Genomic DNA, 16,973 nt, shown 5'->3' with positions numbered 1-16,973 from the left:
AACAACTCTATACAAATCTTTTTAATTGCCTATTCAAACACGTCAAAACAGAAAAAAACAACTTTGGCACTAACAAACGGATAGGAACAAACAAAATTAAATACGCAATGCAATATAAAAAACAGCTGAAAAACTTCAAAACAACCCATACGTTTTCTCAGCTATCAAACAACCGTTGTGTAAGAAAGTGGCCCATTTAGTGGCTTAGTCACTCCCAAAAGACCAGACAGTATGTAATGGCGTTGTGAACAACAAAAAAAGACGTTTAAATTTCGCATATTATCACGTCATGTTGCATCTTTGTGCTGCAACATTCTCAAAATTAACACAAAACCATCTTCAAACTGTAGGCTATGTCTTTTATTTTGTTTGTTTTTATTTGAATATGGACATTCTCGTCTGATACAAATTAATAAGAGGATGGTGATACAGTTCGTAGGGTGGCGGTTTTTGCAACTCAGGTCAGTTTGTTGTTATATCTGATAATCACAACGAAAAACAAAATATATGACAAACATAGCAGAGGTCTAAAAAGTGGAGCGACAAAACGTTGACGATATAACGTGCTTGATACCAAAGCAGGACAATCAGTTCAAAATATGGCACCGTCGCAACACCTTAAACAACCAACAACAAATTACGGAAAAGTGTGAATGACACTACAGCAGCAAGTTAGTAAATGACGTCATCAAAAGAGCACGTTTGAATTAGCCTACAAAGCATAAGAGCCTATTTTCGTGCGTCATAAACGTTTTTGCAGGCATGTAGGACGTAGGTGTCTTAAAAATTTATCATTATTTCACAACTCTGATTTATCACTTATCAGACCAAGTACCTGGCATAAGCAACTTTCCAGCCGCCACATCGGTTGATTCAACGTCTGCAGATGTTGAATTAATGTTAAACAAGAACTAGTTTGCTGACTGAGCCGCCTCTTCAAATTTGTTTGCCAGTTGAGAAGTCTTTCACAATTTTTGAAATACAATTACGTTGTGTCTTCGGCATTACAACGACACAAAGTGATTCCTCTTAGGGAATCAATACAATGGCAAAGCATGAAAACATGACGTCAAATGCTCTCGAACCTTCCGTGAAAACGTGAATTTAGATTGACATACATTATGAAAATTATTAACCAATAATGACAATTTTTTGGGAGCCATGTAACATGACGATGAAGGAGCAATATGAGAGACGACATATTTTGTCACCAATCCCTGAGTACGTCACGTGATATCTGAACAACTCTCTTCTCTACGTTTATTAACAACAACAAATAAAATAAAATTCTTTGCTAAATCATAATTTTTCTTTTACGCCAAAACCGGAGGAAACATAACGGTTGCAATATAGCTTCTACTTGACGTTACTTCTTCGTAAACTACTGCAAGTTTCATAGAGCGCTTGAAAAGCAGTTGATAAACATATATGTGCGAAGCTCCACAGAGCTTGGGGTTCACAAACATGTTCTCAAATGTAAACTTTTTGCACAAACAGAGAGTATGTGTTGGAGAAATGATCCTAAACAGCAAATTGCAGACAGTCTGCAGATAATTCTATAAAGTTTAACGTTGAATCAATGTAAAAACGACTGATTTGCTGTCTGGGATGATGGCGATAATGATGCACCAGAGGCAACATTTTGACAATTTGAATTTTTTTTCTTGGGTCTGACGGGTTGACCAATGTTACAAGCAACATGTGTAACCTACACTGCAGTAGTACCGCACTTGGATTGCTGCAGTACCGCAATGATACAAAAAAAAAATATCCAAGGTCATGAACTTGGAACACAGCCTCACACATACCTTGCACACTTCCGGCCCGGAGTTGAAAAAAGTGGCCAGAGTTTGGCCGTAGACGGAGGTACAGTAGTTCCATCACTAGATGGCGATAAGTGATTTCTAGTTGCCACGATGTCACCTTTGCTTGTCTGGTCGCACAGATAAAAGCATCGCCGAAAAGGCTGAATTTTCGTTTTCAGTTAGTTTTGAAGGGGCGTCGAACTCAACAATGTGACCTTTGTCCAACACAAGCACTCGATCGCAAGTCATGAATGTGGACAAACGATGGGCGATTGTGATCATTGTACTGTGGGCAAACTCTCTGTGGATGACTTCTTGTACTATTTCTTCTGTTGCACGGTCAACTGCTGCAGTAGCTTCGTCTAAAATTAATACTTTGCTCTTACGAAGCAAAGCTCTTGCCAGACATATCAGCTGTCGCTCACCAACTGAAAAGCTGCTCCCATTTTCTGCGACCACATGGTTGAGTTTGTCAGGCAGATTTGCAATTGAATCTTTCATGTGAGCTTGTTCTAAGGCAGTCCAAACTTCAGTCTCGGAATATTGTTCAAATGGATCAAGATTGTATCTCACACTCCCAGCAAACAACACAGGATCTTGAAGGATAATTGATAGGCGAGATCGTACACCTTTGAGTGACAGCTCGTTGATATTAATCCCATCAATCAAAATGCTTCCCTCTGAGAGTTTAACCAGTCGGAAGATAGCAACAGCCAAGGACGACTTTCCAGCCCCAGTTCGACCAACCACTCCAATCTTTTCATGGGGCTTAGTTTGAAACGATAAATCGTTGATGGCTAATGGCAGGCCCTCCCGATATCTCATGGAAACATTTCGAAATTTAATGACTCCTTCTTCCGGCCACTGTGGACGTGGTGCCCGAGAAAAATTCGACGTTTCTTGATCGGTGTGTGTGATGTAATAATTGATCCTCTCTGCACAAACAAAACGAGCTTCTAATTCTGTTGAAAGCCGAATGGTGAGTTGAAGTAAGGCGCCAAGGGATATCGCCAAAGTCAAGGCAAGTCCAGCAAACGCTGGGGTGACCGATCCTCTGTCAAACACAACAAAAACAGAAGTGATAACAGTGATGCAAATAGAAAGAAACTCAAGACGAATGGCGAGCCATCGATTGACGCATTTAAACAAATAGAACGCTTCGCCATTTTGATCCAAAACGAAACAAAACTTTTTGACAAATTGTCACATTTCTCATAGGCTCGTATTGTATCAAGGCCTGTTATAGTTGCTGTAATGTGAGCAAACCAGGGAGACCGACATAAGATGTCCAGTCGCATCATTTTCCTTGATGCAGGTTTGAATAAAACATACATAATAATAAAAATCGGCAGTATGACAATCAATGCATACCCAAAAGAAGGAAAGATGTATATGATTAAGCCAATAGAAAGCAGCACAATAATGATGTGCAGAAATACGTGTTCCATGACTCCAGGCAGAAAAATATCGAGCTCGTCCATATCCTTCTGAAATCTGTTGAGAATTCGACCAGTAGGAGTTGTTTCAAAGAACTCCATCGTCCCATGCAGCATACGATCAAGCAAAGCCCGATGCAAAAGGCGAGAAGCATGAGTGGTCATGCAAATGTAAACATTGCCTCTCACTACACATATCACACCTGCTGAAAATATTGCCACGAGGTAAACTATCAAGTAAAAGCTAAAGTCTGGGTTCAAAAGAATATTTTCTGTGTTTTGGTTTGGCAATAATGATGTTGTTTGTGAAGGAATCAACAACGACGAATTTTCAAAACGTGCAGAAACATTTAAGTAATCACCAGAACCTTGTTGTAACCAGTATGATAGGCAAAAGTTACTGAATAGCAATAAACTAGCATTCAAAATCAAGACTAATGTAATTAATATCCGAGCAAAAACACCCCCAGAGGATTTCAAGTAAGCACAATAAGTTGATAACCCAACCGCCTTGCCTCTTTCTTCAATAGTCATCAACTTTCCTGTCTCAAGGTTTTCTTCATCCTCTTTTAATCTGCCAGAATTTAAAGAATTTAAAATTTAAAGAAGAGTGAGAATTTAAAGAAGAGTGAGAGGGGGTTTCGGATTTAAAAAAGAAATTAAAGAAATTTTCAGAATATAAAGAAGAGTGAGAGGGGGTTTCGGATGGCGAGTGGCGACGGAAACCAGCTGATCATCGTTATTCCAGTCGTTTTTAGAACTTTTGAATGAAAATATTAATAAAATTTTCTTTAATATTGCTAAAAACAACAATTCCCTTTTTAAGACAAAATTTCCTTGTAAAATTGTTAAAAATCTCTAAAAAATCCTTCCTATCTTCATTTCCCTTTTTTATCCTTCGAAGCGTTGAAAAATCCCGATTTCGGGATAAAATCCTTCAAAGTGGAAGCACTGTCCCGAGTACCGGTATTCATTGAAATAGCCACAATAGCGTTGCCAGATAAGGAATTCTGCCCTAATTTGAGAAAACTTTAAAGCTGTTGAAAACAAAAACTTGTATTTTGGAATTTTTTTTTGTCCTGGGCAAAGATCAAAACCCTAACTTTATTCCTAACTCTGGCAACACCTGATTGTAACCATGGTAAAAAGTGGGTAAAAATAGCCACTTCGAAAAAAACGCTTTTTAAGCATCTTGTTAATGAACTAACTAAAATTAAAAGTCGGGCAAAAAGCAGTAGCCTATTTTCAAAACCAACTGAACATAAACAGTAATCAACCCAAAAAATTTTGAGTATTAACCATTATAATTTCTGTTTTACCCAATAAAAAGAAAACAACCCAAAATGTTGATTGCGTTCGCGTAGATGATAAACTGGAAATCGATCCAAAAATAATAGCTGATAGTTCTAACACCTTTTTTTTGAGCCACCTCGCGGAACGAGCCCTAACTGATAAAACAAATAATTTTGAAGACTTTTTAAGTAGGCTAATCGTATTTCCTCTTCTATTTTCCTTGAACCACCAGACGTGTACGAAACAATAGAAGAAATACACCATTTAAAATTAAATAAATTAGCAGGGATTGATGGCATCTCGCCTTATTTCCTTCGAATCTCTTCGAGTATCATAGCCTTGCCTCTATCCATCCTTTTCGACCACCCATTTTCAAATGGCATACTTCCAGATGTTCTCAAAATTGCTAAAGTCATTCCAATTTATAAATCTGGAAGCAAACTTGAAACAAATAATTATAGACCAATTTCTCTACTCGATATTAACGCCTACTCAATATGACTTTCGTGCCAACTGCCAATTCTTCAACGAGTCATCATGAACTCGCGAGTCGCGACGCACTTAGGCCCAGTGGCGTACGCAAGGGGGGGGGGGGGCATTGGGCCATGGCCCCCCCCTTTAAAATGTTTTAGTAGTTAACCACGTAGATTAAGGCATTTAATATGTCTTGCATTGCTCTGTCAAAGCAATTACTGTAACAATGTTTTTTTATAAACTAAGCCAATACGAAATACATGGCCCAATCCACCTACACCACCCCAGATATGCCAATGTAGAATAGCGTTCTGTAAGCCTATTATAGTGATGAGAGAGAAATGAATAAAGTCTAAACTAAAACCATACTGGGATATTATGAAGACGTCTGGGATATCAATGGCCAGTGGCGTAGCCAAGGGGGGGTTGGGGGTTACTTACAACCCCACTTTGGCACGCGTGTGACGTCACGATATTGAGAATGATGCTTTCAGTCTCTTTATGCTTGGGAATGATGCTTTCAGTCTAAAAAAAACTTGCCTAATTTTAAACAAAACTGCATTAAAAGAGCGAGTTTTGCCAATACCAAACATTCAAACATCTCAGCCAGGAATTAACAACAAGAAAACATAGAGACTTAGGTTTATTTCCAAAAACTGTCAAAGAAAACATGATCTTATCTTTTTGCTATACCACCTGACAGCACCATTTTACAGGAATATTCATACCCACATTTTTGTTGAAAATGCTCTCAGAATGCACCAAAATCAAAGTAATTTTTCAAAATTTTCTGGGGGAGGCCCCCCCAGACCTCCGCCGCTGGGTGTCGTCTTAAGCGAAAACGCCGTCGGGCTTCGCCCGCCGGTCGTCAAAACCCCCCCCTTTCAAAATTCTTGGCTACGCTATTCTCAATGGCTCCCCCCTTGAGAAAATCCTGCGTACGCCACTGCTTAGGCCTATGCCGATTGATGACATTGACGAAATTATGTTATGAGCTTTATGTTGGCAAACCATCAAAAATTAGTAATCTATATGTTGTTTTGATATTTTTCAATAAATTTTATCAAAAATCAATAGAATATTTGCGACCGTTACAAAGAATTTCTCCCTTTTTTCATTTCTAATCAATATTAAATCGTTATAATCTTTGTCATTGCAAAACTGTGAGCGGTGAGAGAATGCTGAGTAGGCCTAACGTTTGCATTTCTAAGTTAAGCAATTAAGCATTGAGCACTAGATTGCTGTCTTAAAAGAATTAAGTTGAACATAGCCTTATTAAAAAATTAATTCATTTATGATATTTTTTTGTTAGGAAACGAAACCTATGTGCAATGTCTTTTGAAAGTTCGAAGGACATCACACCAGCTCTTTGGGAAGTAGGCTACAGTTTGAAAATCACGGTAGGCTAATACACAAATAAAGCACAACTAACTAATTTTTAAATTTTGTAATTTATCAATCATGGTGAAAACTCGGAATCTTTCACGGACCCCCTGAAATCGCTTCGCGGACCCCTGGTTGAGAACCACAGTTGTAGTGTTTCGTCATAGAACCTATGTCTATGTAGTGTTTCGTCTATGACGAAACACTACAACAGTGATAAAAAAAACTCGCTAACAAAGCTCTATAATCGAATTTTTGATAAAATATAAGGTATGATTAGGAACTTAAAATAATCTTTATGCAATAAAACAGATTAACCAAACACAGTAGCACCTTGTTACTGTGTTTCTCGGCAGTTGAGTTACTCGAGTGTAGCAAGAACTCAGCGATAGACACGTGTTTCGCCCATGAGGCTGGGCCCATCAGTCAAATACAATGCTCGCTGTTCTATAGTGAGTAGTCAGGTAGGCTAGTGCTGGCGTCAGGAAGATTGCTCCTTCTCGATCTTGTTACTGGTTGGATAACAGTTGAGTTTTCATTTGCCTTACATTTGACAAGAGGTGCTCACATTTTTTGAGCGAGAAGGACTGTCTTGGACAAATTCATGCAAAATGACAGAGCACCATTAATGCTTGGCCGTCGATTAAGATTATAATATAGCAATAAACCATGGACTTCTAAATAGTATCAGGACTGGAAACTCAGTTTACAACAGTAGGCCAAACAGTTGGTACAACAGTTGGCCAACAGTGGGCCAACAGGGTTAGTTACTTGGCTGTTGGCCCACTGTTGGCCAACTGTTGTACCAACTGTTTGGCCTACTGTTGTAAACTGAGTTTCCAGTCCTGATACTATTTAGAAGTCCATGAATAAACTGAACAAAAAAAAAATGAAGGATGATATTTGATTAGCTGAGGGGAAACTTGTTCAGCGTTACAGAAACGACAAACAATAAACAGGTTTTGTTTGATTTACGGATTTCTGACAATGAGGACGATGTTTTGTGAAAACAAATTAATTCTCTCGAGCGTTCATTTGTTAGGATTGCACGAAGTTTAGATTTAACAAACTTCATTTCAGAAAACAAAGATTCACAACAATATGTTCTGCTATTTTTAATCACGTAGCTGAAAAATCAGCCAAGTCCAGTGAAGCATCGAAGAAATTTGAGTTTAATTTTGTTCGTAGCTGCGTATCTCGTACAGTAAAAGCACTTTTAGAAATCCTAGATTCTAAACCAACCAAACCAAACCATCCCGGGGAAAAAATTAACAATTTGTGAGAGTAAATTCGAAAACACTGTGGCATGATTCGCAAGAAATACCATCGACACTAAACAATGTTTTCACATCTTGATTAACTACAATATTGATGATAGGCTATAACGAAATGTTTTAGTTGGTCAAACACAGCAGCTTCTAATCAATGCTCCTTCCTTTAATAATCTCTGACGACTTTTACATTTTCATTTCTGCCGCATCTGATCAAATAAAACAGGAAAAGAATTCCCATCAGAACCAGAGCACCAAGGATAATAATCCAATCCATCATCCAATCCGCTTTGTATTGAATGACCTTGAGCAAGGTTGGGTCTGCAAAGTAAGCCAAAAGATGCAACATTTAGTTTGATATTACACGATTTCAATTGAATTGCAACTTTGAACCTTTCAAGAGTTAAAGCCTCAACCAAATACCGATGTAATTGTAAGGCTTCAAAGAGAATAGGGTACAGTTCATTATATTTAGCTGAATCATGACGAATGTGATCCTTGAAAAGGTAAAAGAAGTACTTGGACTGTCCGAAAGGAAGGTTTTTGTCCATACAAAACGAAAGAAAATCAGGGAGAAATTCAACTTGATACGAAACTTCATCAAAACAAAAGTTGCGCCGAAAATAAATATTTCTAAACTTGAAGCGTCTTTGTTTCTATCATTGTTAAAATAAACATTAAAGCATGAAGTAAACACCATTGAAGATTAAAATAAAAAAATTATTTCAAACTTTTGCATTTTCTTGAATCACAACTGAAACACTTATTTTCGTTTCGTGATCCCTGGAAATAAAGTTACATGTTAGTTAGCAAGATCAAGAGGCGCTGGTTCGACTCTCGGGGTGTGCACTTTCTCAGTCCAAGGACAAAGAATAGATCATTTAACCAAACATAAACACTAAACCAGAAACAAATTGCTGCATGGGCTTACCATAGCAAGACTTCATGTCGTTAGCAAGAAGTCTTCCACTGGAGCAAGAACACATGACGTCATCATCGACCATGACACAATCGTCCGAGCATCCTCCATTGTTCTAAAAGAAATCAAAACACGAAGTCTTCACCAATCAACTAGAGGTGAAAAATGATTTCAAAAGTTTTACCTGCAATCTCTCGGAAGGTTCAAACTTTTTCACAAGACGGCTTCTATCGCTGTAAAGACGGTTTTAAATTTCTACCATTTGTTCTTGAAATTCCTCAGTAAAAGTTATAATTTATGTTGTGGAATCGATTTACCTTTTTTATAGAAAGATAAAGAAAGAACTGCGCATGAAAGCCTAAGCCTGGAACAGGCATGGTACACAAAAAAGAAGTACTGATACCAATTTATTGTAATTTTTTGGTTTCGATCCGGTTGTGCTGAGGTGTCCTATTGGACGGAAACTGGTTCCACAACATAAATTATAACTTTTATTGAAGCACTGTTATGGGTGTCATCAGTCTAGCCAATTTGTTTTCTTAGTGTTTGCTTTTTTGTATTAGATAGACCGCCCATTTGAGGAAGTGTCTTAATACCAGTTCGTCTTTTTCAGTTAGTTTTTTCCACTTTTAATTAAAGAATTCAATAAAGATTTATTTTCGTTTTTAAATCAATTTTCTGCTTTCATGCCAAATGAAAGAGGTTATGGAAAATAATGTTGTCAACCGCGTAATGTGCGCGGCCTCATACGTGGTGATGCAATGAAGTAATAACAATTTGAGATCAACCTGGCCATGCGACGTTTGTACGAACGTACGTCATAACAAGTTTCGCCGACGTCAGCTTTTGTTTGTTTATTTGTTTATCTTTATCCTGCATTGAGGGAAAGCGGACTTGAGCGCTATGCATCGGTGTACGCCTTCCGACATACACCTGACCCACGCTGCAGCCGACTGCAATGTCTGTTTCCGGTTGTCTACTCTACTTATGACTTAAATTTGGTACTACCTATTACTCGAAACCGATCACTAGGTAGAGGCAATTATCGTAAAGTTTCTTGCCCAGAGATACAACAGCAAGTGCGGGTGGCTGGAGTAGAACATGCAGGCTCTCGACTGCGAGCCCAACGCGCTAACCACTCGGCCACGGTCAGCAACTGTGATGTCAGTGTGATTGACACGGTTCGACTACTATCAAGATCCCGGGCCGTTGAAAGGATGATTGGGCTCGGTGCCAATAAAGTTTTGGCCTCCAAATCAAAACACCTCTAATGTATACTTGGAACGGGGCTCCTTGGAAAAACGAGGTGGTTTCTTCAAGCATCCGGGCCCCTTGGAAAATTACAGCCCCTTTACTCACCCCAGACCCTGGTTTAAAAATCCCTCTTGGACCCCTCTGTCAGTGCCACTGTTGAGCTCTTGTGACAGTTGGACATGAAGACCAGTGCTGGTTGGTTTAAATGGTCAAAGGCTCATTTAAGCGATACATCAGCCTACATACTTAACTGACGAAATGTGTCCGATGAACTCTAAAATTTGTTCTGATGAGTGTTTTACCGTTTGGCAAGTTTCTTTCGTTGTTTGGAAGACGGTAATCTTCTTCGAAACGATCAATTGGTGATGCTCCATAGCACTTCGTCGTTTTTTACCAGAATTCGGACAAGTCTAAAGCAAATACTTCTGCATGAAACATTTATATAAAGTTGCTTGCTAAAGTTATTGCTGAACTTACAAAAAAAATGTCATGCTGCAATGGTAGTCAAAGTATCACTATAAAGTAACGTATTTTCAAAGCGTGACTCAGGATCAGTGGATGTGGGCTCAATACCCTGTCGAGTTACAATAAAGACTTTTAAAAGTGGAAGTGAGTTTTGTTTCTGCTGAGATGGAGCTAAAGTACCAACGCATTCTGTTGCGCCACCGCTTGGGTAGACTGGAACTATCTGCAATCAACCCAATGAGTCGAGATCAACAAATATTATAAATGTGCTCAAAGATCTATCAAAAATATGTCGTTCGTGTATATTTGTTGCTAACTTTGGTTTCACAAATTTGGTCGGTTGTGTTAAAACAAAGAGATATTTCGCAGTGGAGGAAGATGTTCAATGCTGGATTTTGTGTCCAAGTGAAAGACATGAATGTAAACTCAGCTCTTGGTCCGTCGAAGTTCTTCTTTATCATCACTCTGTCGTTTGCCTTGCACCTACAAACATTAATTGATTATTAAGATCTAACAGTGTACTGCCGGTAGTAGTTCATGTCTTTCATCATCATCAGTTTGTTCCTTCCTCGTCTGGAGGGTTGGATACAATGCGCCATTGTTCTCGACCATGAGCTGTGCGTACTGCACATTCATAAGTTAATTTTGTCCATTTTGTGATGTTTGTTGTCCAAATCATTCTTGGTCTGCCGTTACTTCTTTTACCGTTTATCTTCCCTTCTATTAATGATCTTTGTAATGAATTTTGCCTTATTGTGTGTCCGAAATACTTCAATTTTCTTCTTTTGACTGTTTATGTCTTTATTCAACTCAAATTCGATTTACCGCGAGATGTCACTCTTAAGCAAGTTATGCAACAACCAGAAACAAACTGATGAAAGAAGTTGTCCGGTTTGAGGGGAATTGAAGATCTGAGTTGAAGAACTACTTCAAGTCAAAAATACGACTTTTGAGATAAAGCAAGTTAAAATTTTTTCAACGTTGTTTAATTTTCTATTTCTATGCAAACATCAGCGTGCAGGGTGTAGTCAGGGGGGGGGGAACGGGGTAATTTTTTTAAGCTTTATTTCAATTTGTGCCCCCCAGACTCCCTCATTGGGTGATTCTCCTTCGTTTGACTCGTTGCCGGGTTCACTCACATGTGAAAAATACTAATTTGCTTCCCCTGGAATTTTATGCTGGCAACACTCCTGCCAGCGTGTGTAATAGCGACCATCATGCAACATATTTTGGTGATAACTCAGTTTTTACAAAGTGTGGCTTAAGTAATTCTACAGCAGATCTTCAATTGTCAGAATTGAACCAATTGAGCAGAAAATAAAACAAAATCGTCTTCACCCGTCATCTATGAGGTCATATCGTGGTTCGCTGTTCGGTTGGCTCATTGTTGATGCGTAACAATCCATTATCTGAAACAAACTTGCAATCATCAGCTATAGTTGTTAGCAGAAATAATTGTTTTCTTGTTGACAACCAAAGTTTGGCAGCTATTGGTGCCGATAGGTGTTTATGGGAATGTTATAGTTTTATTTATTGTCGCTCTACAACTGCTTAGGAGTTTTAGCGACAGGGTTCTTTTTTAACTTTGCATCAGGTTTACGGCGTCATCACATTATTACCCGACTTATTCTCATTGCGTTATGCAAAAAAGAACACAATCGATACTGTTTTAAAGTCTTCGGTATGACCCGACCTGGAATCGATCTCAGACCTACCAGCAGTGGAGCAGAGGCGAAACCAGTTTGACCATAGAGCTGGTTCACAATAGGTCTTAGTGCGTTGTGAATAATTCCTCATAGTCTGCACAAAATATTGAACACTCTGAACAGCAATATTTGAGCAACTTTTCGAAAATCTTTTAGCTCACTTGCACATTGATGTCGTCGTTGCTAGGAGACGACTCTTCAAACTTCACTGCGACGAACACCGGGTCAGGGACGGTCACCATCACATTTTCTATCTCCACATCGAATGAATCGCTCGTGAAGAAGCAAAGAGCTAGATCAAGAACTGATTCCACGGACGCGGGTGTTAGCTCGACAACGCTGCGATGCAATGATCAGTACAAGTTCAGACCAATCAATAGATTTCCTGCTAAGAATCCAAAGATGATGATAAACAATAATAACAATAATAATAATAATGATGATGACCATCTTGTTTGCTTTCATCCAACTGACAAAGTTCTTCAGCGACAGCAAGTAAATTTTGCTTTTTCTCATTTCTTTTATTTCATGACATGTTACAAACGCCTAGTTTGCTTTCTTGGTCCTTCAACTCATTTCGACAACCGGTAAAGTTTCTAGCATAAGTCAGGGGTTTTCAACCTGGGGTCAGGGCCTCCCAGAGAAATCAGACCTGGTCGAGAAACAATACGAAACATGGGCCCCAAAAAACAATTTCCAGCAAAATAAAAGCAAAAATTTGTATCATGCGTTGCATCATGTCTCTTATGCTGAACTTGGCCTATTTTCCTCAGTGTGAACCTGAATTTCTTTGAAGGTTAGAGTTTTACAGCGTAGCCTATCGTTATGAAAAAAAAACTTCTTTCAATATGAAAATCAACCAAAATCATTCGACTACCTTGCAGTAAAATGCACAACCTGCAAAGTTCCTAGCATGCTTGAAGTCAGGGGTTTTCAACCAGGGGGTTGCAACCTCCTTGGGGGGTCGCGTGCCGTTTTTCGGAGGAGCGCAAGCGCTTGAAAATCCAGTATATTGCTTTCAAAACGTAGATTATTCTCATTATTTTTTTATTATCCAGCCAAGCTTGATAGAAAATAGAAATAACAATCGGAGGAATGATAATGAAAGCCGTAATAACATCGCAAAAAGATGTTTTTGGTTTCAAAAGTTTACATTACAACAGCGAAGACATAACTGGATGTGGGCATGAATTACATTTGGTTAAATTTTGCATTAAATATGTTTTTGTTGAATATTTTTGTGGGGGTCGCGAGGCTACGTTGATTGCTCTGAGGGGGTCGCGGTGAAAAAACGTTGAAAAGCCCTACTTTAGGTTGTAGGGATTTGATATTTCATTGAGCTTCCCAATAATTTTGTGACTGTGATTTAAAATAATTTTAACATTTGAGGCACCAGGTTTCACGCTAATTGATAATATCGAACATAGTTGAACCTATTCGCTCAGCTGGCTTTGCATGTGGCGCTGTGTTATTGATAATGATACTATTATTTGAATAAAAATAACTCAAAACATAATTTAACCACAATCTACAAAAACATTGTTTAACAACTACCGGAAGGGCGGAAGCTTATATTGTGTTTTTTCTCACATTAAAGATTCTCACGACAACTGAACTGTTTGAAGAAACATTTTTAAAATATAGAATCCAAATATTTTTTTTATTTGTAATCAACTTCAGCCTTTTGTTATGAAGGCTTGTTCGCGGTGTCCAGGCTGTCTATGTTTAAACCCCACAAATATAGCACCAACTGTCTATTACGTCATTGAATTGTTACCTCACAGCGGGGACGATTGGAACGCTCGTCAGATTTTCATTGGCCATAAAGGAACAGGTCAACCTGATGAAACGATCTTTAAATCTTTGGATTGGAGAGGAAAGGTTTTTCTTGGGTTGATTACGTACAATATACGTGACGTTGATGACATACTCATCTTGCTGCAAAGTTGAATTATTTGGTGTTTACTAATCTTTAAAGAAATTATGTCAGAAATCAAATATCTTTTAACTTTCTTGTATCTAGAGTCACTTGTAGCAACTGAAGATAATGAAGTGAGGGAAGCTCTATCTTCGAGAATACCATTGTGCCTGATGGCCAAGACGTTGGCACTTGCTATGACGTTGAATTTGTGTTCGTTTTCAAACTTGGTTCCACAGATGACGCGTTGTCCGTCCTGACAGCTGAATTGCTTGAGCGCCAGACATTGTGCACAAAGATCAAGCAACGCTGTTTCAACTCTGGGGTGTGCGCTTGAGCAAAGGTTTATTAGCGATGCCTCTTTATTACATTTTCATGTGTTGTAAAGAAATGGAAAATAAGATTTTACTAAACTTAGTAAAGTTTTTGCATTTGTTCTTAAACTGACTTCGAACCACAAGATATGATAAACAGAAGACAAAGACAAAATTGCAAGAAATCGCATCTTATACCGTCACAGTGGGGGAGCAGTCGAGCAGACTTATATTGAAAACGGCGACATTGCCAGATGGTCGAACACACTCAGGAGGTACTCCATCGCTGCTGTCTAACCGCATAGGAGATATCACAACTTCTTCATCATCTCCAACAAGTAGATCATCCAAGTCATCGCGGTTTAAACTAAATAAAAGTTAAATTCAATCCATGGACACCACGATCAATACGCAATAATTTTCCAACAATTATCGGGTAGAAATAGCAGGGTGCTTCGACCCTTCAAATAATGAATTCCATCGGTAACGCGTCGATTACGTAGCCAAGAACACTGGTAGTGGCACTCCAAAGGGCGCCTCGACACCGCTCAAGAATATACTGTTGTGTATTTGGCAGGAAACTTAAAGGCATTCCTGAAGGTGGACAGGAATATTGGCTTCCTTGCTTTCTCGTTCACTCGTTTAATTTAAATCTTAAACCACCGGGCGTAAATCTGGATGCGAAAAAAAATGATAACGTCACAAATTATAATAAAATTTTATTGTTACGTCATCTGTCAACTTTTGATGTCAACTGTCAACAGAAATAAAAAAATTAGAAATTTTATCTCCGACCGAAGTTGATTGACGTATAGGTCTAGATACGGTCCATAGATAACTCATGGCAAACAAAGTGCTTGAGAAATAAGTCATTTTTATGTTGAACCTCACCTGAGTATGGTTCGTTCACCGCATTCCAACGAACTTTCAGCTACAAAGAAGCAAGTTGTTAGTTTTAGGTCACTGTAAATATGACCGAGCTATGCAATAATATTACGCTACATCTCCTTTATTGCACTTGTGCGCAGTGCTAAAGTGCGCATAATCGTAACAACGATTTTGTGAAGCATGAATACGAATTCATTTCTGCCATCATTCTCCATGATTTGTCTTAACTATTTACTTAAGACAAATTTTAGCAAAAGTGCGCATATTGCATTATCGCAGGTTTGGCGTTATTTTTCATTCCCTTGACTGGTGCTGTTGAGATTCAGTAACCTACTCATTATTTTGCAAGTGGAATTCCATAAATTGTAACTTGTTAATGCCCAGACAATTGCGTTCATGCCATCTAACCTGGTGAAGTTTCTACCTATTTGCAAATAAGTTAATTCCAAAGAATGTAGAATAGCTGAAGCAATAAAATCAAACCTTTGTGTTGTACTGTATACTTTGAGTAGGTATTTAAGTATATAAAGTCTGAGACAAACATTGAACTCTTAAACTAAACAGTAAATACTATTATTAATACAACAAAAAGTGTTCAATGCCAAGCAAAAAGCCAAGCAGAGCGAAATACGGCGATGTTGCTTCGAGTCTAGACTCTCGCAACAAAGTTTTGAATAATTATTTTAAAAAAGCTTCTGAAACAACATAAAGAGAAAAAAAGACTACATCATTAATTGTATTATTGTTGCCACAGCAAAACAGTAGAGTGCATTCAGAAACAAAAGGGTATTGTGTGGTTGAATCTGCTATCTGCTATTATGTCGTCAAAAATACTAAACGTTGTCAAAGATAGTAATTATTTATTTATACATCAACACTTACATTGGGCCAACGTTCCGTGAAAGAAAATTAAAACTATGATGTATAATTGTGACGTCATCATGTTGGCTTCACTTTTGGTGGAAATTTATTTCAATGTTTTTTAAATTATCTGCAAAATATAACAAACGTGTCAAAAATATTAGCAGAACGCTTTGCATCTGTGACATACGATCCCATTCTTCACAAACATAGGTAATTTGAAGTTTGCCGGTAAGGATTGTAGCTTTCGCAAAAGGGTCTTCTTCAAACAGTATTTGGTGATTTTGTAACAACTTGGAACTTTCACAATTTAGACCAGAAATATCTCTTGAGCTGCATCCACATGGGATGTTTCTCTTAGCTATCTGCTGCACAAGATGGAGAAAGGATTTGTAATTTCCTGGCATTAGATCAACTGATCTTATTTTGTTGTTCGGTGAAGCAGGCCCAGTTTGTCTTATGAAAATCGAACCATGGTTGAAAGGAGCGCTTCCACTATCATCTACAGAACTGCCAACACTACCAACTAACTGCACCAGCTTCCAACAAAATTTCAATAAAGTTCGGCAACGGTATGTTAACACCAAGATTGACTTGCCCTTTCATATATCGCTGCAAATGATTGTTACGTAATAATAGTGTTTCATCATTCTTGAAACTTGAACATTACTCGAAAGACAACGTTTGTTCGTAAACTGCATTGTATGAGCACACACCATACACCAGCCCTCAGTGAATAAATGCTCCATCCGCAAACCCGTTCCACAGCAGCAAAGCAAAAGAAAAATTAAGCAACAACATTTCCAATCTCTCGTAAAGCATCTTCAAACGTCCGTAGACGTCGGTTTGATGCAAAAGAATCACTCGCTGAACAGGATTCCGGTAAAACTCAAAAAGGAAGCTCTCGGATTAATTATGTATTGTCTTGATATTGTTGCAGAATCACATCCTGCAGCTACAACTGACGATGATTCAAGCTTATCGAG

At 38.3% G+C, this 16,973-nt stretch overlaps 1 protein-coding gene and 1 pseudogene across 1 annotated transcript; both read right to left on the bottom strand.

The window, feature by feature from the left end:
- Nucleotides 1-1,919: 1,919 nt before the first annotated feature.
- Nucleotides 1,920-3,775, bottom strand: LOC145783583 (ATP-binding cassette sub-family C member 5 pseudogene; annotated as a pseudogene).
- A 3,426-nt stretch (nt 3,776-7,201) lies between these two features.
- LOC145782734 (uncharacterized) lies at nt 7,202-16,119 on the bottom strand. The gene is made up of 10 exons (XM_082594489.1): nt 16,009-16,119; nt 15,130-15,169; nt 14,437-14,605; nt 13,784-13,944; nt 12,168-12,345; nt 11,639-11,709; nt 10,618-10,783; nt 10,138-10,245; nt 8,594-8,696; nt 7,202-7,983 (listed from the first exon to the last, which is right to left on the bottom strand). The coding sequence occupies exons 1-10, from the start codon at nt 16,067-16,069 to the stop codon at nt 7,829-7,831; spliced, it is 1,212 nt and encodes a 403-aa protein (XP_082450615.1). The 5' UTR covers nt 16,070-16,119; the 3' UTR covers nt 7,202-7,828.
- Between the last annotated feature and the right edge of the window lie 854 nt (nt 16,120-16,973).

This window comes from Aplidium turbinatum, chromosome 14 (assembly GCF_918807975.1).
Source record: "Aplidium turbinatum chromosome 14, kaAplTurb1.1, whole genome shotgun sequence".
Lineage (NCBI taxonomy): Eukaryota > Metazoa > Chordata > Ascidiacea > Aplousobranchia > Polyclinidae > Aplidium > Aplidium turbinatum.
This window is presented reverse-complemented; position numbering and strand designations above follow the sequence as displayed.

Coding starts and splice junctions, on each gene's coding strand:
- LOC145782734 (XM_082594489.1), bottom strand. CDS start 16,069: ATGATGACGTCACAATTATACATCATAGTTTTAATTTTCTTTCACGGA. Junction 10,246..10,617: donor ACCAAATTTGTGAAACCAAA/GTTAGCAACAAA, acceptor TATTTGCTTTAG/ACTTGTCCGAATTCTGGTAA. Junction 7,984..8,593: donor CGACATGAAGTCTTGCTATG/GTAAGCCCATGC, acceptor CTTACTTTGCAG/ACCCAACCTTGCTCAAGGTC.